General features: G+C 43.8%; 1 protein-coding gene across 1 annotated transcript in view; it reads right to left on the reverse strand.

Moving 5' to 3' along the window:
• Positions 1–23,401, reverse strand: part of dnah2 (dynein, axonemal, heavy chain 2) — a gene marked incomplete at both ends in the record, with an annotated part of 176,051 nt that extends 152,650 nt beyond the window's left edge. Inside the window, 8 exons of the mRNA XM_084023176.1 lie at positions 4,608–4,695; positions 5,135–5,292; positions 18,454–18,645; positions 19,320–19,558; positions 21,990–22,100; positions 22,480–22,708; positions 23,090–23,254; positions 23,348–23,401. Of these exons, the coding sequence (XP_083879302.1) occupies positions 4,608–4,695; positions 5,135–5,292; positions 18,454–18,645; positions 19,320–19,558; positions 21,990–22,100; positions 22,480–22,708; positions 23,090–23,254; positions 23,348–23,401 (1,236 nt within the window). The remainder of the gene's footprint in view (positions 1–4,607; positions 4,696–5,134; positions 5,293–18,453; positions 18,646–19,319; positions 19,559–21,989; positions 22,101–22,479; positions 22,709–23,089; positions 23,255–23,347) is intronic.
• Between the last annotated feature and the right edge of the window lie 224 nt (positions 23,402–23,625).

A 23,625-nucleotide genomic window follows, 5' to 3' on the forward strand; every position in this document is an offset into this window, starting at 1 on the left:
ATGGATCTGAATCTGCTACCTGTTTACCTCAGATTGTGTTTACAAGTAAGCTCACTTTATGCACTTTCATAACTGCATTCGTGTTAAAAGAATTCAGGAGTTACCTAATCTTGTTTGGTGCTCATACAGTATATAGGCTACCTGGGCTGGGTAGGTGTGAATTTTGATTCATATGTTGTGTGATCAAAAAAATAATTAATTAATAAAGCGCTATGTGGCATATTGCCAACTGTCTTTAATGTTATCCTGCATAGTAATTTGGTTGACTGAATTTGGTTAGTTTGATGACTGACGTTATTCATCATTGTCACAACTTCTCGGTGCATTTCAATTAAAATTTTTGGTAACGCATGAGTACTCTAACACGTTACTTTTATACACAGGTAACGCTGTAACGTAACTGATTACTTTTAATTGATGGTAACGTAACCTAATTAACTACTTTTTGGGACGCAAGCTCAGGCCTGATCAGCCTGCTGCTGGCCGCCTCTGGAGAGGGTGTATAGTGTGTAAGGCCGAAACACCCCATGATCCAGAGGAGCACTACTGATGACGCGTCCCGTAAATTCAATTCTTTCCACCAATCTTCTCCATGTCTACCATCCACTATTCACCGACAAGTTTTTTTTCTTTTTATTGTGCTTGCACAAGGATATCAACATCTCATTCTGTGTTTTCTGGAATCTGACTATCTGGAACCGTCCAGTGACTGCTGAGAAAGATCAGCTGACAACAGGGGAAAGTCCTTGCTGGCAGGAGGGAATAGACCCCAACGAGACAGTCTTGGGTTAGCTGCCCACGACTGTAGTCTCTCATGCCTTGCAGCATGTTGGAGACACCCCCCATAGCTACGAAGAACCAAACAAAGAGAACACCCCCAGAGTCTGCGAGAGCGGGGGCGGAAGAAGACTCATCGGCTGACAAAATGGTAACGACGGGACCAGAAACTACTATGAGTAAAGACAGCACAGTGAAAGAGAACACCACAGCAATCAGCGCAACTTCTGCAACAACAACAGACCACAGGCTGCATGTACCTGTGGATAGAGGAAAGTAACATCTTTCCGGGGTCTGAGGATTCACCAGGGAAAGAAAAGGTGCTTGAGGGAAGAGAGACAGGGGCCTCGCATTGACTACTTTCTGCGAAAGGGGTCAAATCAGTCGAGTGGAGCACACCAACTGGATGAAAACCATAGCTTGGAGTGCATCAGCACCCCTGTCATGGAAGAGGCAAACTCAAGCACAGAACTAGCAGTGGAACAAACATCAGCGGTGGAACCCACCCAAACTCCCTGACCTGCAGTCGAGCGGAGACTTCCAGGCTGCAGACTGCGTGTGAAGTGGCCCGGCGCTGCGGAAAAAAATTTGTGGGAAACGGTGAATAATGATCTGACCCTGACCCTCGAACAACTTCGAGGCACAGTGGAGAAGTTGGAGAAAATGGGAGACATCATTTATCAATACGGGGCAGAACGCTTCAGAGTACTAGAGTCGAAAGTTGCTAAACAGGCTCACAACCCACCAGTCTCCAGGAGGCAACAGGAGATCAAGCGCCTTGTTCAAGAAAGGAGACAATTCAGGAAACTTTGGAAGAAGGCCTCGGCAGTGGAAAAGGAGGGCATAAGCACCCTCAAAGCGGACATTAAAGCCCGTCTGGCATCCCTCCGCAGAGCAGAGAATTTACGGAAGCGAAGAAGGAAGAAAGAACAAACAAGAACATGGTTCTACAAAGATCCCTTCAAGTTCCTAAAGACTCTCTTCACCAAGGAGAAAAGTGGAGTGCTGAAAACAACAAAGAACGACCTGGAGGAACACCTGAGATCAACGCACTCTGATCCAAAGTGTTATGAACACCTGGCCATCCCTCCAGACATTCCACCATCAACCCCCCAGAGCATCAATTTGAGACTGGTCCTCCAACTTGGAAAGAGGTGGAGAAGATTGTCCATCGGGCGAGAACAGCATCAGCTCCTGGGCCAAATGGAGTGTCATACAAAGTGTATAAGAACGCACCAGAGGTTTGTAGGTTTCTCTGGAGCCTCATGAGGACAGTGTGGCGGAAGAGGACCATACCCAAAGCATGGCGTAGGGCAGGTGGGATCCTCATCCCAAAGGAGAAGGATGCAGTGAATATCAGCCACTTCCGCCCAATCTCCTTGCTGAATGTGGAGGGTAAGGCCTTCGTCGGGGTCATTGCACAAAGGATGGCCGAGTACCTGCGCAGAAATGAGTATGTGGATACATCTGTACAGAAGGCAGGAATATCTGGCTTCTCTGGGTGCCTTGAACATGCCAGCATGATCTGGCACCGGATCCAAATGGCAAAGCTGGAGAAAAGGGACCTCCATGTGATCTTCCTGGATCTTGCAAACACTTTAGGCTCTGTGCCCCATGAGCTCCTTTGGACTACCTTCCACTTCTTTAACATCCCGGACACCATCACAACCCTGGTTAAAGACTACTTTCATCACATGCAATTCTGCTTCTCTACGCCTGAATTTACCACCTCATGGCAGTGCCTGGAAGGAGGCATTATGGCCGGATGCACCGTCTCTCCCTTGGCATTCACCATGGCGATGGAGGTCATCATCCGAGCATCAAAATGGGTTGTCAGTGGACAAAGACTCGGCTCTTGTCGACGCCTCCCTCCCCTCAGAGCCTACATGGACGACATCAGTGGGGCCCGTATGAAGATCAAACCATCTAAGTCACGCAGCATCTCAGTGGTGAAGGGTGTGCTTACTGATCTGCAGTTCTTCATCGGTGATGACCCAATCCCCACAGTAGCTGAGCAGCCAGTCACCTTGGAAGGTGCTATGATACAAGCCTGAAAGACAAAGACCAGGTGAAACAACTGCGCAGTGACATCAATGCAGGCCTACAGGCTATTGACAACACCCAGCTACCTGGAAAGTGAAAGACCTGGTGCTTCCAGTTTGGTCTGCTACCCCGGGTGTTGTGGCCCCTTGCAGTCTATGAGGTCCCCATCTCGACAGTAGAGAAGATGGAGAGAAGAGTCACAGCCCACGTCAAGAAGTGGCTTGGAGTTCCACGCTGCCTCACCACCATAGGCCTACAGAGACAGTGTCCTCAAGCTGCCCCTCACCAGCCTTACAGAGGAGTTCAAGTGCGCTAAAACACGACTGCAAATGACCTTGAACGAATCCAAAAATTCGGTGCTGAGAGAAAATGCACCGACCTTGGTTACCGGGCGCAAGTGGAGACCAGCAAGAGCAGTGGAGGAGGCAACAGCAGCACTCAGACATGCGGACATTGTGGGGAATGTTCAGCAAGGAAGAGGAGGCCTGGGACTAACAACTAGCCGCCCGGGCTGGAGAAATGCCACGGCTCCAGAACGGAGGAAGATGGTGGTGGACGAAGTGCGCCATCAGGAGGAGGTGGCAATATGGGCCAAGGCAGTCTCCCTTGGCAAACAGGGACTGTGGACACGGTGGGAGAGTTTCGAAAGGAGGAGGTTGAGCTGGAGGGATGTATGGGCCATGAAAGCAAGGAGTTTGAGCTTTGTCATCAGAGCCACATACGATGTCCTTACATCACCAACTAATCTCCACCAGTGGTTTAGCGAAGATCCTGGGTGTGTCCTTTGCTCCAGGCCCGCCTCCCTCCGGCACATACTCACAGGGTGTAAAACCAGCCTAACCCAAGGGCGGTACACTTGGCGCCACACTGGAGGGAAAACGATCCAGCATCAACGCTCTACCACCGCCAATATCTAACATGGGCAACTGCCTTTGTCCGTGAGGGGGCTACAGCGACCAGAAGCAACTCACCATCCGAGAGAAACCAACTGTGCTTAGCACGTGACTGGAAGCTGCTGGCGGATATTGGCAAACAGCTGGTGTTCCCCTCAGAGATTGCCACCACCACCTTGAGGCGTGACCTGGTGCTCTGGTCCCCTTCCCTAAAGAAGGTTTATAATTGAGCTCACCGTACCCTGGGAGGATTCCATGGAGGAGGCATATGAGCGGAAACATCTGCAATATGCTGAGTTAGCCGCTGAAGCACAACATCACGGCTGGAACGCAGAAGTCCGCCCAGTGGAGGTGGGCTGTAGAGGGTTTGTGGGAACATCTACCACAAAACTGCTGAGGGACTTGGGAGTTAGGGGCCAGAACCAGCGCACAGCCATCAAAGTGGAAACAAAATGAAAAAAGAGTCACCAAAGGCTAACCCTATACTGTATTTGACTCAGATCTGTTTACATCGCAATTACCGATTGTGGTGCTAAATTAATACCCATGGCAATTCAACCTCACTCTATTCATTCATATCAATATGTCTCACAAGACTTACAGAACGTTGTTGTAATGTAGATGTTCAATGAAAAAACAGTAATTTTAGACAAAAGCAAAGTGACCTCCATTACCATCAAACATCAAAGTAAGAATCCTTAATAGCTTTGAAGAAGCTGAAGACTAGCAACTGTTATTTGGATCAGATCGTTGTAGAAGCTACTGTAAGAGAAGGATAGCACCATGTGGCATCCATTCCATTTGTAAACTTGTGCCTGACAATCCTGTGTGCAATGTCTTTAGTGCTGTTCTTTCAACAGCATGGGTTGACAGAGTGAGTGAGGAGAAGTTCACCTCAAGCAGCTCTCTGAATCGCTGAATGGAAACATCAACCATTACAAAAAAGGGTGTTGGGTCCAGGAACCAGCCTTGCGGACTATACCTAACGTGAAAACAGAGAGGGATAAAGAAGAGGAAAGAGAAAGTCAGAATCTGAAATTAAGAATCAAATAAATAAACAGCAGTATGTTTTGGAACTGAGTGTACAGCTGTCAAATTGTAAACTGTTCAATAGTGCTACCTATTCAGGCTCAGCTGCAATCACACATTGATAATCTGCTTCCATCAGGTTGTCTGGGATTGGTTTGATTACTATTCCAAGTTGAAGATCAAGTTGACTTAAACTCTTTCAAATCGAGGCTTTACTGTCTCTCTGTAAGGGTCTATGTATTTGTGCATCAAACTTTACCTCAAGTAAATAATAACTGAAGTTTACCCTAAAGCCATATAAAGCATTACAATATTCAAATTAAAATAAATTCACTTTTGCTACTTGAAGACTTGTGTGTGTTGGGCCGCTACAGGGGTGATATTTCTCCTACTTGTGGTGAATGTGTGAGGCGTGCAGGTAAATGTCCTTCCAGTCCATGCAGCACTGGATACAGTCATTCAGGTTCTGCTTGCTGGATGACACATAACCCTCAAAGATCCTGTCCAGGGAGATGCTTTGGAAGCACAGGCGGGTGATCTCATTACTCAGCTGCAACACAGCACAATAAGCAGAACAGACACTCATAATCACATTTACTCTACGCTCATATGATGACATATAGCTATACTGTATGTATATATAGATAATTGTCATGAGCAGGCCAATTATCTTTAGAGGCTGTTATGGGAATTTTGGATGTTTGTTATTTATAATCCGAATCTTTGTCAGGTCAGACGTTGATCCGCATCTCCTCTTTTGCACTGTCATCCTATGACTAAAATGGTTGCCTGTTTGTGCGTAGTCAGGTGATATGAGCATGAGTGCCATATGACATGAGATCATTTCAGAGGACATTACATCTGTGTTCTGTACATCTTGTCTTTGTAAGACAGGACATGACCCGTCTTTTATCTACAGTATGGTTCCTCCTCCTTAAAGCAACACTAAAGAGTATTTAGTGCCTTAAAATAATGTTTCCAAAATAGTTTCAGTGGTTCATCACCTCAAAACCGGGTGAACGGCACTTTAGCATTCGCTCTGCAGCCCTCTATTGGCTGTAACCGCACTATGTAACTTCGCCTCGTCGGGTAGCGGTTTGTAGTTCTAATGAGACCACGAATTTGACCTGCTTTACGGCAAGCGTTACAAAAGCCGGTGGGTGGAGGCTCTGCATAGAGATCAGTGGGAGAACACCGGGCAGGTGCGTGGAAGATACCTTGCAGCTAGGTAGTTTTTAAATTGGCGTCATGGTAGAGCCTGCAAAGAAAAGGAGGAGTATAATGTCCAATGAGGCGAAGAAAAGAAAACAGGAGCATGACAAAGAAAGAGCTCTTACGAGAGTGAATATCGGACCGGCTCACACTCGTTGGCGAGAGCTGAAGGAGGCTACAAAATGCAAGACGGATGGTGACTTGGCTTTGTTGCTGCTGGACTTGGTAAGCAATACCGGTAATCAATTTTTTTCCAACTGTGTGCATCTGTGTACAATACATTGTCGATTATTTTATTGGCTCATGTTAGCTAAGGCGTTAGCTATTGTGCTAATATGTATGTAACTATCGCTATGGCTCATGTTAGCTAATCTTAGCTAAGGCGTTAGCTACTTTATTGTTTATTGTTTATTGTTTATTGAGGATCCCCATTAGCCGACGAACAAACGCCAGGCTAGTCTTCCTGGGGTCCTTTAAAACTTTACCTTGTCACTGGACATCGTTCAAATCGTTCAAATCGCCAGTTCTGCATACTAACAAATAACGTGCGTGCGACGGTAGGCTGCGGTCAGGGTTTCAAATTGGCACCCGCCACTCGCCAAATGCGGGTAAAAATATGTTTTGGCGAGTAAAATAAATAGGTCACACGCCATTGGCAGGCTGCTGAAATATGCCGACTTTGCTATGTAACTTTAAACATAAATTCCAAACAGTGACAGACACAATTCTACAGGCTGCAGATCTACTGATTGCGTTTCGAATTTCAAATTTGTCCCTCGCTGTCCACCGTCATTCAACATTTAAAAATGTATCAAAAGAGAAGAAGAAGAAAGGAGACGAAGAAGAAGACGACGACTACGAAGAGGTTTAAACAGAAGAAATTAAAGATGTGGCGACACATTGCGGGTGTAAAACCACCCGAAAAGAGACCTCAGGAGGAGAGCTGTGGAGGAACACAGCCTAAAAGAAAATTTAATGAAAAGTGGCGGTTCAATGAAATGGGGGTGAGAAGAGAGTGGCTAGTGTATAACAGCGGTGCGAATACAATGAAGTGCAACATCTGTCAACGGCACTCGTCCAACCGTTCCTGCTCGTTCGTGGTCGGAACGAGCACAATGAAACTGGAGTCCGTGAAAGACCACGAGAAATCAAATGCTCACATAAATGCAGCAAGGATTTCCACGGCCGCGGCAGGGTCCATCGCGACTACAGCAACAGTGCAGGCACTCACAGCGATGACCGACCCCACCGCCACGAAGATGAAGAACCTCTTCCGCAACGTTCATGCCTTGGCTAAACGATCAAGACCGCTGTCAGACATCGTGTGGATGTGTCAGTAAGTACCCAAGTTTTTTGTTTTTATTAGATGATTAGTGTTAACGTGTTTTTCCTTGTTACGGGAGGAGTTTTTCCTCAGATAACGTGAGCGTCTAAAATATGGGTGTCCAACGTACGGCCCGCGGGCCCGCCACACGGCCTAATCAGGCCCGTGGGATGAATTACAGTTACTTTGACACACTTGGTTTAAAGGTAGAGGATGTTGTTATGATGCCATGTAAAGCCATTTGAGACAAACTGATAGTAAAAATGTGCTATAGAGCTAAGCTCTTAGCAGTAGATCTGCACAAGATATCATAGTCTCTGTTTTTTATTCTTTCAATTTCAGTATTTGTGATTGCAACTTAATGATCATCACCCTTGTTATCTCTGATTATCTGTTTCTCAGATTGGATGACCAAAAGGGTATTCAGGTGGGTGGGTCATATCGGAATCCTGTAGAGGCAAGGGTGTTTCTCCATTACATTGCACAAGTGGAAAGAGAGAAGATGCGAGATAGGCTCAAAGCAGCCAGCCACATTGGCATAATGACGGACGGATCAACTGACAGCTCTGTTAAAGAGGAGGAGATGGTCTATGTCAGAACATGTGTGGCAGGCACAGTGGAGACATCGTTTGTAGGCATAACCGCAGTAGAGAAGGCTGATGCAGAGAACATCACCACTGCAATCAAGGGCATAATGGAGTCGGTGTGCTGTGACTGGGAGGACAAGGTGGTTGCCATCTCCACAGACGGTGCAGCAGTGATGGTAGGATCCAGGAGTGGTGTTGTCTCACGCCTCAAGGAAAAGACACCCCATATCATCGGAGTCCATTGCATGGCACACAGACTTGAGCTCAGTTTCAAAGATGCGATCAAGAGCATTAGCCTTTTCCAACAAGTTGAGGAACTGCTGTCAGGGCTGTACACATTCTATCATGTGAGTCCTCTTAACCGTGCTAACCTGGTCAAGAGTTTCAAGGATTTAGGAATGACCCCTCTCATGCCAACAAGGTTTGGAGGCACCAGATGGCTGGCCCACCTCTCCAGAGCAGTTGATAATTTCCTGCGAGGATATAAAGCCATTGTTCAACATCTGGATCAGGTTAGACCCTCATTTGAAAAAGTAGTTTGATAAAATCACATCACACACTCACACATACTTAATTATGTTATTTTGATGCTACCTGTTAGCTTATGTGTTTATAGCTGATCTCATAGCTTTTTTTATTTTATTTAGAATGCCATGTTAGCCTGAATTAAATAGAAATATCAAATATTAACATGAATATAAGTTGTGTTTGTGAATGGTTTTGTGATTTGCCATTGCAATCTTGTCTTATTCTAGTTGAGTTCCTGTGATTCTGGGGCAATGTCTGTGCAGCAGTGTAAAGCCAAGAAGTTTGCTCGGATCGCAAAAGACTCAGGGATTCTGCGGTTTTGTGGCTTCTTATGTGACCTCGTCTCTCATCTGGGAAGCCTGTCAGAGTCACTCCAGAGATCCAACATCACCATTGCTGAGGCACACAGTTGCCTGTGCTCCACCCAAGCTGTCTTGATGAAATACAAAACAAGGTATTATTGACGAGAAAGAAATTCCAGTTAAATGTTTTACAGATCAGAAAAGTGATTGTTAAGGTTACTGATGTAAGATTTATTTAATTAGAGAGAGTCCGATGATGAGGGCAGCTACAGGTGGCATGTTCAAGGGCGTCACCCTGATTGCGGGGAAAGCCGAAGATCAGGTCATCTCATCTAAAGATCGGCTGATTGACAGGCTTGTTGAAAGCATTGGAGGCAGGTTCAAGGATATAAGCACAGTGCTACTGCAGGCTACAAAGTTGGCCTGCTTCAAACATTGGCCACAGTCAGCAGAGGAGCAAACAGGTTAGTTCAAATTAAGATCAAGCTCAGTGTAGCACAATCTGAGATCAAGAGGTAACACACATTACAGGAGAATGCAGCTGCCTAATTTATGTTTAAATATCCACTGCACTTGGGATGACAAAACAGAATATTCTGCCTGTTTAATTAATTCCATTAAGTAATTAATTAATTTTTGCACATTTTAATGCACTTTTTTTATTTCCTCAGATTTTGGTGAAGCTGAAATCGATGCACTTGTGGAGCACTTCTCCCCAGTCCTCTCCAACCCGGAAAAAATAGGAGATCAGTGGACGATGTTGAAGGCTAGGATTTTCATGGAGCACAAGTCATTTGAGAAGCTCACATGGGCAGATGTTGCTCGTGTGCATGGAAGCACCTGTCCAGACATAATGAACTTGATGGACCTTATTCAAGTGATACCAGTGGCAACAGCTGATTGCGAGAGGGGCTTTAATGTAATGAAAAGAGTCAAGTCAGACTGGAGGTCCAGGCTGAATGCAGACACTCTGTCAGACCTGCTGCTTGTACAACTGACATCACCAAACATCCCAGATTATGACCCTGGTCCTGCAGTTGAAATGTGGCACTCTGACTGTGTCAGAGGACGTAGACCTGATTTCATGGATCGTCATCAGTCTGAGATGGAAATTGTGTCTGATGAAGACATTTAACTCACCAGGGAATGTGTCTCATGGTTGTGCCTTCTACATGGGCAGAGACAGGAAAAAATGTGTTGGTTGTGTTGTGTATGTTATGATATACCAGTAGTTAACATTTAAATGGTGCACCCACCAATGGTTTGAGGTAGGCAAGTGCACGTGTGTTGTTTACACATGCTGATTTATGTATGAAATATTGAAAGTTAAAGTTGTAATTTTTTAACAGTATCTGAAACCTTCATTTATATTTGGTTGTGCCTTCTACATGGGCAGAGACAGGAAAAAATGTGTTTATTGTGTACCGTAGATGACCAAATAATCGCCCGCGTGCAAATACGCGCCTGTGCTCTAATAGCCGCCGGGGTCCGACCTCATTTGGCATAATAAACGCCGGTTCAATTAAACGCCCGGGCTATTAAGTGTTTACCATAGTCTTGCACAGAAAACAAAAGTTTTTTTTTAACAGCACTTCACCGGCTCTCACCTCTTCTGTCAGTCAGCCCCTCCTCTCGCGCTCTCTCTCTCTCTCGCATGCAGGCGCGCGTACACACACACACAGACACACAAACACAGGCGCGCTAGACTGAGGGATATAGGGATATAGATAAATGCGCTAATGTACAGTGTTGAAATTACCGCGATCGACCCCCCCTTCCGTTATCATTCATAACACTGCTGTGATCAGCTCCCTGTGTCGCGGTAACACAGACAAACTGTCTTTGTATTTATTGTCTGATGTCAATAAAGATGCGTCGGGGGGAAAAAGTAGTTTTGTTCCAGTGGTGCTATGGTGAGCTCCTTGTTCTTTGCATGATGGTCTGGTGCTGCTCATTGCAAAAATAAATTGTAGCCTGTTGCAAATACGCGCCTGGTTCTTATAAACGCCTGGGCTCCAAGTCGATTTAGCATATTAAACGCCCGGGCTACTAAATGGTCATCTACGGTATGTTATGATATAGTTAACATTTAAATGGTGCACCCACCAATGGTTTGAGGTAGGCAAGTGCACGTGTGTTCTTTACACATGCTGATGTAGTATGAAATACTGAAAATTAAAGTTGTCATTTTTTTAACAGTATCTGAAACCTTCATTTATAGTTCCCTACTAAAAAACAATCAGTGGATAATTAACAATTATCTTCATGCTTTATTCTGTTCAGAGGAAATCTGTTATAGTTAAGGTCGTGATTGTGAACAGTTCAGTGGCCGGTAAAAATACATTTTGGCCGGTAAAATTTCAGACCCTACCTGCCATTGGCAGGTGGGTCAAAAATCTAATTTTATACCCTGGCTGCGGTAGACTAAATTATTTACGACGGCAGTAATGGACAATTCCCTTCCAACCTGTAGGGAGAAGAGGAAAAGTTCTTAAGTGTTGCTTTAAAAGGGAGGTTCCTGCTAGACCCAGGGTCGTTCCGGCTGTTTCTGGGCTTTTGCATGAGAAGGCAGGTGCAAACTATTTTCTTCTGCAGATGAAAATACTTTGTCGAATAAACCTCAGAGAAAAAGCTGATCCTGGTTGTTGATCCTTATTGGACAGATTCATTTTTTCACAACAAGACCAACACCATGTTTTGTACCAGGTTGTAATAATTTCAGTTGTAGTAGTAGTAGTAGTAAACCTTTATTTTACCAGGCAAGAATTGCTAAGAATACATTCTTATTAAGGCAATGGCCTGGTAGGAGGTGAAAGACCTCCTAAGGGGAAGGGAGAATGGGAGTAACAAAAAAATAGACAATAAAACACATACAACAACAGTGACACAAAAGAAGAAAGAAGAAAGACAATAAGCCAACATAATACAATGACATACCACAGAATGACAGTTAGTTTGACGTACAGTGACATACAACAAGTTATGTAAGGACAGAGACACTAAAAGATGAGACAGTATCAAAACAACAACAGTAACAGACGGTGTTAGTGAGGTTAGTGAGGTGACAGGATCAGAGAGAGCTTTGGCTGGGACAGCTGCAGGTATACTTTATGGATTTAGTTATGACGTGTTTGAAGGAGTTGACAGAAGTAAGAGTTTGTAACTGTAAGGATTTTTGGAGTTGATTCCAGCTGTCGGCGGCAGCAACCTGAAAGGAGGAGCGGCCCAGGGAAGAGTGCGCCCTTGGGGCATTTAGCAGGATGAGAGGGGCAGAACGGGTGTTGTGTATAGGGGGAGGGCGCAGATGCAGAAGCTGGGTTAGGTAGGGAGGAGAAAGACCTAGGAGGGTTTTGAATACCAGCATCAGCCAGTGAATGTTGCGCCTGGTTTCCAGGGGGGGCCAGTTTCCCAGGGTGTAGAGGTCACAGTGATGGGCCCTTTACGGGGCGTTGGTAGCAAATCGAATGGCGGAGTGGTATAGAACGTTGAGCCGTTCGAGTGCTCCTTTGCAGGCAGATCTATATATGACGTCACCGTAATCAAAAAGTGTACAGTAAGCTGGACCAGGGAGCGTTTGGCAGTGGCAGTGAACGAGGAGCGGTTACGGTAAAGAAAGCTGAGTCTGGCTTTCACTTTTGACTGCAGAGAGGATAAGTGCTCAGTGAATGACAGGCTGCTATCTATCCAGACTCCCAGATATTTATAAGAGGATACCAGGTCAAGTTTATGGCCGTCAGCGGCCAGAATGGTACCATCTTGGACAGCGTGCTTACGACCAAACCACATGACCTTGGTTTTCCTGGAGTTTATGGATAGGCCGAGGGCCGAGAAACCAGACTGTACGGCTTGGAAGCTCTGTTGGAGTGTTTCCAGGGCGATTGCATGGGAGGGGCCGGTGGCATGGAGCACTGTGTCGTCGGCATACATGTGAATAGATGAGTTGGCAGCTGATTTAACTATATCATTTATGTAAATTGAGAATAGGACTGGGGCTAAGATTGAGCCCTGTGGAACACCATTTAAGATAGACAGGGGTTGTGAAGAAATACAGTCAGATTTCACAAATTGGGTGCATCCAGTGAGATAGTTCTCGAACCAGGCTAACGAGCTGTTTGAAGCACCGATGGAGTTGAGGCGAACCAAAAGCTGTTTATGTACAACGTTGTCAAAGGCCTTAGCCAGGTCGATGAAGACGGCCACACAGTATTGCTTGGAGTCCAGAGCACTGATGATGTCATTAAGTACTTTGAGCGTCGCAGTCTCACAGCTGTGGCCTGCACGAAACCCAGATTGAAAATCAGACAAAATATTGTTGGTGTTCAGGAAGCGAACCAGCTGTTTGCAGATCAGTCTCTCCAGTACTTTTGCTATGCATGGTAAAATAGAAATAGGACGGTAGCAGTTGGGGTCAGCTTGATCTCCGCCTTTAAATAGGGGGCGTACTGAGGCTGTCTTCCAGGCAGATGGAAGTTCAGCTGACTGTATGGATAAGTTGCAAAGGTAGGTGATGGGTTCTGCAATAATAGGGGCTGCAACTTTAAGAAAAAAGGGGTCCAGACTGTCCGGCCACACACTTTAAACTGCTCTTGAAAGTAGTCAGTTTTGGCTTTGCGGATGGATTGGGTGCATTTGTTTCTGATTCGTCTGAAGGATAACCAGTCAACAGAGGATTTTGATTTACGAGCCCTGCGCCAGGTGGAGTTTTTTAGACGAAGCTGTTCAGCAAGGTCATGATTAAACCATTGGCTGCATCTGTTCCTTAGCCTCATCTTTTTGATGGGGGCATGTTTGTTTATTATTTCAGTAAAGGAGTCGTAAAAAAAAGTCCATGCATTGTTAATATCAGGGATCAGGCTGAGACTGTCCCAGCTGACCTCAGCTAGATCATGGAGAAAGGCTTGATCATTAAAATTTTTGAACAGACGTCTCTGGGTAATGAGGCGTTTCATTATGCTTCCATTCCGAATACAGGCAGTGAAGCAGTGGTCACTAAGGTCGTTGCAGAAAACACCAGTGCAGTATCTGTCCGGGTTATTAGTGAGGATGACGTCAATAAGAGTAGCCTTATCCGGGTTTTTGGGATCATAAAGGGTGGGAGTGGTGATGATCTGAGAGAGGTTAAGAGAGTCCCATTGGTTTAGGACTTGGGCGGGGGGTTTGAGCATGTCCCAATTGAGATCCCCCATCAGGACAAATTCAGCTTTGGTGTATGGGGCCAGGAGGGAGCTGAGGGTGGGCAAGGTGCAAGAGGGGGCCGAGGGGGGACGGTAGCACCCAGCAACTGTCATTGTGGAATTCTTAGTCAGCTTAATGTTGAGAATAAGTAGGTCAAACTGTTTGGAGATGGATTTTTGGAAGAGGAATGGAGATGTTCTTTAACAAAAATAGCAACCCCGCCACCTTTAGAAGACCTGTCTTGTCGAAAAACATTATAACCTGTGATATCAACAGCAGAGTCAGACAGATTTTTTTAGCCATGATTCGGTGACAACTAATATATCAGGATTGGAGCTATGTGTCCAGACTTTTAGCTGATCAATCTTGGGTAGTAGGCTTCTGGAATTTATATGAAGAAAACCCAGAGCTTTACGGGAGCAAAAGTCAGTGAAACTGATGTCTATCGGACCCAGGTTGGCATCAGGGCCAAGGTCAGTAACAAGATTAGGGTTGGAAGTAACAGCCGGACCAGGGTGCACATGAACATTTCCAGACAGAATTAAAAGTAAGACAATCAGGGCCCGACGCAAAGGTGACAGAAAGCCATAGGGTTTCTTTTTAGATTGCACAATAATGCCAGAAGGCAGCAAAGTCATTCTTTGTAGTGATCTCATTATATGACATGCCACAAGAGGTAAAATAAGAAACCTGGTTCCATTCAAAGGAAGCCCAAGTAATCTGGTTATCATTATTAATGATAATAATAATTCATAGGAGTTATATAGCGCTCTCTTGGATACTCCATTCATATTATATATATGAAAAGGAGGAGTATATATAATTACATTATATATATATATATAATGTGCTGGCTCCACCTGCAGCATAGAGACAGCATAGGGTTGTCTGAGTCACAGGCAAAACAGGACAGTAAAACTTTTTCCATTGTTCCTATCAATCAATGTGCTAGTACGGTCTTACAGCTCTTATCAAAGGACACAGGTGGCAGGAACAATACATAATAATAGAAACTCTCCAAAAACTGCCAATACACTAGTATACATGTGTAGTTGAATGTTAAAAAAAGAAATCTGTATAAAAGGGTAAACAGGTCAAACACTGCATGAAAAGTCGGATTTTCGTCCCTGTAAACGCCCGAAAATCTCCCTAATTTTCGGGAGTTAACGACAATTTACAGGCTGCGAACGCCGCATTCGTCTGTGCCGAAAATTGGCGGAAACGAACCACAGCGAAGGCTCTAATTAGCATATGAATAGCGGCGAAACCCCGCCTGGCCAGAGATGGCTTGAATATCCTCACTCAGGATTGGATGAAACCACTAATTTTAAACAAGTATAATCGCTCGTGATTGGTTGGCAGATCTGGTCATTATAAATGTAAAGCCAACCCACGTTGGTAGATCTGTCACTATTGGTCAACCTGATGAGTCATTATAAATGTAAATCCCACCCCCGTTGGCAGATGTGTTACTATTGGTCACACTGGGTCTTTTAAACAAGAATAATCACTAGTGATTGGTTAGCAGATCTATCTATATATATATATATATATATATATATATATATATATATATATATATATATATATATATATATATATATACATATATAGATACATATATATATATATATGTGTGTGTATATATATATACATATATACATACATATATATATATGTGTGTGTATGTATATATATATATATATATATATATATACACACACATATATATATATATACATATGTTTATATATATGTATGTATATTTATACATACACACATTTATTTTTATTTATTTATATATTTATAAATATAAATATGAATGAATTAATTGAGGAAAGGAAAAATTGCCAGGAGGAAGTATTCAAAGAAAGAGCTTTATTGACAACACAACACACAACTGTACAAATTTGCCCACACAACAAACAAATGAACTGGCGACATTCTGTCCGAATTTGGTCAATTTTACAGCCGCCTGCGGTGCGTGGCCCTGTACTTGGGAGTCTTCTCTAATCGCGACTGTAGAGTCGCACAGAGCTCGGTGAGCTCCTGGCTGTCGCACGATCCATCCAGACACCCCGCCAACGACGCCGTCCTCCTCATCAGGCATCATGTCTGTGGTGGCGCACTTCCAACGGTCCACCTCATCGCCAGCAAGCACACTCCGTCTCGCTTCCAGCAGCTGTAAAACAATCAATAAAGACAATCAGTACTGCGCGATGCACTGCGCATGGACACAACACATCTATTAATGCACCTGAAAAATAGGTTTAGGTAGGTTTGGTCACATTGACCAAAAACGGATCTAATAAGTCTTACCCTCTTTCTCCTGGAACGACTCCGAGCTGACCTCTTCACAGCTTCCGCCTGCGATGCGAGATCAGGCTGTGTGTGTCTGAAGCTCCTGCGTACCGTTTCATAGTATGTCTTACAGGCAGCTGGAAAACAATTAAATGAGTGGTATGAATACAGTTAAGATCGGTATCTACTGTTAACGCATCTATTTCCTTATACAGCAGAATGAAAGCATATTCTTTAAATCGTACCCTTGCTCCGGTTCGTAGCGCCTACAATTCGTCTCCGAGTTGTGAAGATGGCGTACTGCTTCCTGTAAAGGACCAACATACACTTAATAAAGCAGCTTAACGTTACACTGGTTCCTCTCTCTTGTTCTTTTACAAGGCTACTATGCTACTTTTAGCTTGGACTATTAGCGTTTAAGCTACTTTTAGCTTGGGCTTGCTTTGCTAATTTTAGCTTAGCTAGCAGTCACCGAACATATTCTTACCGCAATCATCCTGAGAGTCTCCAGCAGTCCTGGGACATCCTGAGAGTCTCCAGCAGTCCTGGATATAAGAATTATAACATTTAAACCACATTTTCTTAAGTGAAGCCTCTCAGAGCAGCATTCCTGCTGCCGGTGAACGTGAACGTCTCCGCCTCGTTCCCCCCACTGAATGAGGCGCCCGGTGTCTGCCGTCCCTTTAGCGGACAACGGTGCACGGCGTTATTAATCACCGTTAGTAAATATATAACCACGGTTTAACGTAAGCACTATATTATTAGTTAACGTCGGTAAAAACGGCACATTTTCTGCTTCGCTTGCGCTCGCTAACCCCTAAATGGTAAATTACCGTCAGTAGGCTAGCCGGCTGGAAGGACCTTCGATTCGTAACGTTAACGTACAATGCCAACAACAATAAAGTAACGTTCATTATCAATACGATTTAAAAGTCAGCTGGAAACGTAAAAGTCATGTTACAGTATACTTACATGTGTACGCGGTTTGTGTCGGGCTGTCGCCAGAATCACCGCAGTCGTCCGCCATTATCCAAAACTTGTGAAGTCAGACGAGCCGCAATGCATTTTGGGAAGTTGAGTAGATTTAGCAAGGTCCGCTGTACTCAGAAATTCTTGCCAATGCAGTATACATCCGGGCATTTCTCGCGTGCACAAATTCACATACTATTGTATGTGAACGCACTACGTACTCAAATTTACGTCACAATTAAGTACGAGTAGGACGTTAGTATGGCATTTCGAACACAGCCGAGATCTATGATCTATGAACCCATCCTTGACCCTCTAGCAGAACTACGACCAGCCATTATAAAGCAGTTTATAGTTGTTAATGTTGTGTCAAAAGGTACTGCATTTAAACATGTTACTGCGCCAGTTTCCTGGCTTCATCCCCATCCGGACAGACATTTTTATGGAAAGCCAATAGAAGTTTGGAGCTTGCAGGGAACAGACACGTCATACCCAGCATCATTTCTGCCTGTTGAGCGCATTGCTGGGAGATGTGTGGTTAACACATCCACTGTGCATTTAAGCACAGAAAGGGTCACTGTAGTCATGCCACTATGCACAGTGGTTGAGCTCTAGGAGACTGTGATGTTGTTTGCATGAATGTACATTTTACCTTTGTGGCAAAGCCTGATTAAAAGTAATTGTTGAAGCAAATTGTTTTGTGTATCTTTGAATGAAGATGAAATTAAGTTATATCTTTGAATGAAGATGAACTGAAGTTAACACCTTTCAGAAAAATGTCACCTGGGGGAAAACTCCCCCTGCTACCCTGATTTGCATTTGTATAGCTCACAGCATTTTCATTTACATGTTAAAGCCTCCCCTAGGATTACGGGGAGGGGGGTCATGGGGGGACAACTGCCAAGCAAGGCCCACGTCAATTCCCGGCAATTTACGTCAGTTTTCGGTGTTTCCTGCAAATTGCCGTTTGCAGTCGTAAACCTGAACTTCCACGTCAATTTACAGGGCCGCTAACTGACGAAAATCCCACTTTTCATGCAGTGAAAGAATGTGAGTGTGTGTGTGTGTGTGTGTGTGTGTGTGTGTGTGTGGACCAGAAACAGGAGTCCCCTCTTAGATGGTGGAGCCCGAGAGTGCCCTGTTGGTCCTGTTCACATGTATGCATGCGTGTGTGTGTGTGTGTGTGTGTGTGTGTGTGTGTGTGTGTGAGAGAGAGAGAGTAGTTATTTAAAGTAACAGACAGAAGAGGTTGATAAAACCTGGTGTTAGTCACACAACTCACAATATTGTTAATGCAGTAAATGCAGCTATACCTTGCAGAAGAGCCCAGTGATCTGCTCACTGGTGTTGTAGTGGAAGGATCTGACCCAGATGATGCGGATGAGACTGACAACGTGTTTCAGCTTGGGAGCAACTTGGCTCGGCTTTAGCTGGGCAAGCTCTTCACACGGCTCCTTCAGTAAGGACAGGAACTGCAGGTTTGACTCGGCCTGCTGAGTGCATTCCTGAGCACACACAAAGGAAAGATGATCATATGACTGCTTATTCTGTTTGTTGGAGCCATTCTTTATTTTGTTTCTATTTACCTATTTAAAGACGTTAGAAATGGCACCACCTGGTGTTGACCGGTGGTAGTGACAGGAGGCCTTTATGATTAGGTCTCTGATGACACGCAGGTGTGCAAACCAACAGGTGAATGCTGAGAGAGCACACAGTGTTTACTGCTCCGTTTTGTTCTCCGTTTATGTCGATACCAACACTAAGTTACACTTAGGACGCTACATTTTAGATATCGCAACAGATTGTGATAATAGCATATGTTTTGTTTATTTGTACTTCTTAGTTTAATTCAATTTTAGCATGTTAGAGCTGCGAGCCAACACATGCACACACTTGCACACAATCCACCCATAACCAACCGGACAGATGACAAGCAAATCAACAACCAAGTAAGGCAAACTCGAAGCACTTAAGAATCTCTCGACAGCATAAAGGCTTTAGCTAAGCACCACTCGTAGAAGCTATTGACCTAACACTGTTATTATCATCATGATGCTTTAGTAACATTAGATTCATTTCTAGCTAGTAATACTGTTGCAGTAAAACCAGCGAGCAGCCATTCCAGTTTGTGAGAAGAAGAATTGATCAAGAAATTATTCTAGACTGGAGACATTGGTACCTGTATTTCCTTGGCCAGTTTGCAGAAGTTTTTTAGATAGGGAGACTTGGAGAGCTGCAGGATTTTCTGGATGTGCCCGACCTCTGGATTTTGCAGTTGCTTGCTGACATTGGACAGCTTTGCAGAACGACTCTTCCAGAATGCTATCTCCTGCAGTGGGTCAGACTTGTCACTTATGTCCCTTATTTCTTGAGCATTCAGTAGCTCCTTGATCTGATCCGTCCAGTGGATCATAACAACTAAAAACAAGAAAAACAGGTTAGTGGAAGGAATAAATACGGGAGGAAGCAAAGAAGAATAAACATCGGAATGATGTGAAAACCACAAAGTATGACGAAGGAAATGTTGGAATACACAGAGATGTCGAGGGAAAGGGACAAGGAAAGATGATGAGTAGACAAACAGAAACAAAAAATACTTAACAAATTGGACTAATGCAGGTGAAAGGTTATGAGCCCAGTGCATCACATTAAATACAATCTCAAGACATTTATACAATATAATACTGTATAAAATATAAAATATACGTAAAATATAAAAATAAAAAATGTCACTATCTGACATGCTTTTCAGTTCGAGTTTTTCTATATATAATATATTATTATAAGTCTGTATTCCTCCATGTGTAGGCTGCTCACTCGCTTACTATTTGACTGACAAAGTAGTAGTACTTTTTAACCAAGGGGAGGCTCCGGTGAGAACAGTGAGGAAGCGCTATCTAACTTCTGAAGTGGCTGCAAATTTCATGGGGATTTTACAGAGCACTCCTGCTGAAATTTTACCTGCACCCTGCAATGTTATCGTTGATAATTTTAACAGTAGACTGAAGTCAACTCTGGACTCAGTAGCTCCACTTTTAACAAAAACAATAAAAAGAAAACCTACACCCCCATGGAGAAAAAACAATGAAGTCAGTGAACTAAAAAGAAAATGCAGGAGTGCTGAGAGAAGACGGAGAAAAAGTAAATTAACAGTCCACTATGACATTTTACCTTAACAACTCAAAACCTACAATAATGCAGTCAGAAAGGCACACATTTCCCATTACTCAAAACTCATCACCAACCATAAAAACAACCCCTGGTTCCTCTTCTCCATCTTGATATTTTAACAGGTTCTAAGTCTAATGATTTTTTTAAGACACCCACAGATGATCTTTGCGAGAACTTTGCAGACCACTTCAGAACCAAAATCAAGGACATCAGGACGCCGCTTTTGATACAGTAGACCATCACACTTTATTAAACAGACTCAGCCATCTGGTCGGCCTCTCTGGTACTGTCCTCAACTGGTTTTGTTCTTATCTCAAAGACTGATGTTTTTACGTAAGTATGGATACATGTTCCTCAGGAACCCATGAAAGTGGATGTGGGGTTCCCCAAGGGTCAATTTTAGGTCCACTTCTTTTTAATCTTTACATGCTTCCTCTTGGGGATGTCATCAGGAGACACAGCATCAGCTTCTATAGCTACGCTGATGATACACTACTGTACATGGCCGTGTCTCCTGATAACACAGGGCAAATTGATGCCCTTCAACTGCTTATTAGACATCAAGTCATGGATTGCAGTGAACTTCCTACAGCTCAACCAGGACAAAACGGAGGTTTTAGTTATAGGTCCTGAAGGCCAGAGAGAGAAACTTATACCAAAACTACAAGATCTTAAACCAACACAATCAGTAAAAAATCTGGGAGTGATTTTTGATTCTGAGCTGAATTTTATCCTACATATCAGAAATATGACAAAAATAGTTTTTTTATCATCTTAAGAACATAGCCAGTGTCCGCCCGTTTCTCTCCCAGGCCAGTATGGAGGTGCTAATACATGCTTTTATTTCCTGTCGCCTAGATTATTGTAATGCCCTGCTCTCTGGTCTTCCCAAAAAGAGTACTCTAAATCTCCAATTACTACAAAACTCAGCTGCACGCGTGCTGACGAGGACCAGAGGGCGGGAGCACATTACACCTGTTTTAGAGTCACTGCATTGGCTCCCCGTCCGCTTCAGGATCAATTTTAAGGTTTTACTTAGTTTTTATATATATGGGCATGTTGAAGCACTAATGAAACACAGCCTTGGTATTGCTACAGAGGTAACAGCTTGTTGAGGACTCAGACGCTATTATAAATGATCTTGTTTTTCTTTGCTCTAAAGTGGTGAGTCGTTGAGGAACTCTCGTCAGTGCAATGATTTAAGGGGCAGATGTAGCTCAGAGGTAGAGCGAGTTGTCTTCGTGGTTTGAATCCCCGCTCCTTGCCAAAGTGTTGGGTAAGATGAACCCCCTATTGCCCCTGATGCTGCGCCATCGGTGTGTGAATGTGTAGCTCCTGATGCGCAGGCAGCTCCTCTGCCATCAGTGTATGAATGTGTGTGTGAACAGGTAAAAGCGACTGAATGTAGTGTGAAGCACATTGAGTAGCTAGTAAGCTAGAAAAATGCTATATGAATTCATCTGTTCTGTCAATTTTTTCATTTTTACTTTTTCTTTTTCTGTTTGCACTTTGGAAGGCCGGCATAATAAATTCTACCATTGCCACATTTCGGACTACACCATGTTTTGTGAAGTCTTAAGAGGTTGGGAGTAGAACCCTGCGACACCGAGTGTGACCTTTAAGACATAGACCCCACACCCACCCACACATACACATATACAGAGCTCCCCAGGCTTACTCTCCATTCTCTGGACCAGGTTCTTGTCCTTTCTGGCGTCCTCTGGGATGCACTGGCACACTTCTATTGGGATGTATAGAACTGTCCTTCCCATCTTCTTGTATACATCATCTGTTCAGACATAAAACTGTATCAATCTTCATGCAGATCAAGGTTTTGTATGATTGTCAATGGTTGTGTTTAGGCGATGTGCTTCACTCGTTTGAAAGGTGTGAAAAAGAGTTGGACCAAACCTAGAGGGTTATGTATTGGCATGCAATGCCTATGTGCAAAGGCATGGAGTTTTTTTGTTTTAATTGGTTTTATTGTGTGGGAGACACACATCTAAATGCTTCTAAGGCACTTTAAATTGCCCTTTAATGACATGTTCTATAGAGAGCAACCCTCAATGTCAAATCAGAGAGAGTAAGACAAAGATAACAGCCTCAGAAGTGTAACAAGGTTCTTCAGAAATGCTACCTTGTGTGGTGTTTTCCCCTGAGGAACCCACCTGTGAGGTTGAGAAGAAAGCAGTGCATCTCTTTGGTATAGCTGTCCTTGATGCTCTTCTCCATGTCGGTGTTGGCAGCAAGTGCGGGGGCATGCAACCCAATCATATCACGCAGCAGGTTGCGGATGGGGTCGCCCCACATTGTGTTAAACTGTACCTCCGTATCAAACGTCTCTGCTGTTATTATGGCTCCTGGCATGCGTAGAAAATAGCATAAGTGCTCATTCACCTGCGCCATGAGGGGATAAGGAATACAGGGAGGGAGTTGAATTTTAAAGAAGAAACATACTGTCAAGCAGTGGTTTGCAACATTTCCATGTTAAGTCCCCCTAAATTGCTACACATCAGGTAACAAATCCCAGTTTGATAAATGTTCGCTTTAAAGACCTCAATCAAAGAAGATTTTGGTTGTTAGATATGATAGAAACCAGAATTCTAACAGACAAAGTGGACAATGGTGCTTTTAAGGCATTCACACACCTCTTTCTGACAGAATGATGAAAGGACATTTACTATTAGTACATTTACTAGTATACTAAATATACTACATTGTAATACTAACTCATTGAATTGTATGAAGGTTTGAAAGTGGGGAGGAAGTGTGCTGTACCGGAGAGGGCGTGGAGTTCTCAACCCGCAGCCTGCCATGGGTGTCCACGTAGACCACCAAGGTTGTGATAGATGTGTCCACAATAAATTGATCCAGAGCCTGCTCCTTCTCATCTGTCCACAACTCTCTGGGTACACCACACAGAGTCACTAAACGGATGAACAACTTCCATGGAGAGAGATGAAAGGTGGGGGAAAATACAAAATTAAAAAAATTACACATTACACATTACACATCCAATCAATGACTAAGCTTTACCTGACGAACAGCTTTTCGGTCTTCCTTCTCCATTTCTTTCAAAGCCTCTTCCATGAAGGTTACTTATTTCTCTGGTTACCAAGGCATGTAGGGAAATGTTAGGCACACAGACACCCATTTATCATTTTAAATTCACTCTCATCACCCCCTTCCTCACTGTTAAAAATACTCAACTATGGTCATGTAGTGACAAATAAACCTAATACTTTTAAATACTTTGCAATAGTAAAACGTCTCTCTGGTTTCACAAAACATGTTTTGCCCTTCAGATACATAAA

This window comes from Eutrigla gurnardus (assembly GCF_963514095.1).
Source record: "Eutrigla gurnardus genome assembly, chromosome: 12".
In the NCBI taxonomy this organism is placed as follows: Eukaryota; Metazoa; Chordata; class Actinopteri; order Perciformes; family Triglidae; genus Eutrigla; species Eutrigla gurnardus.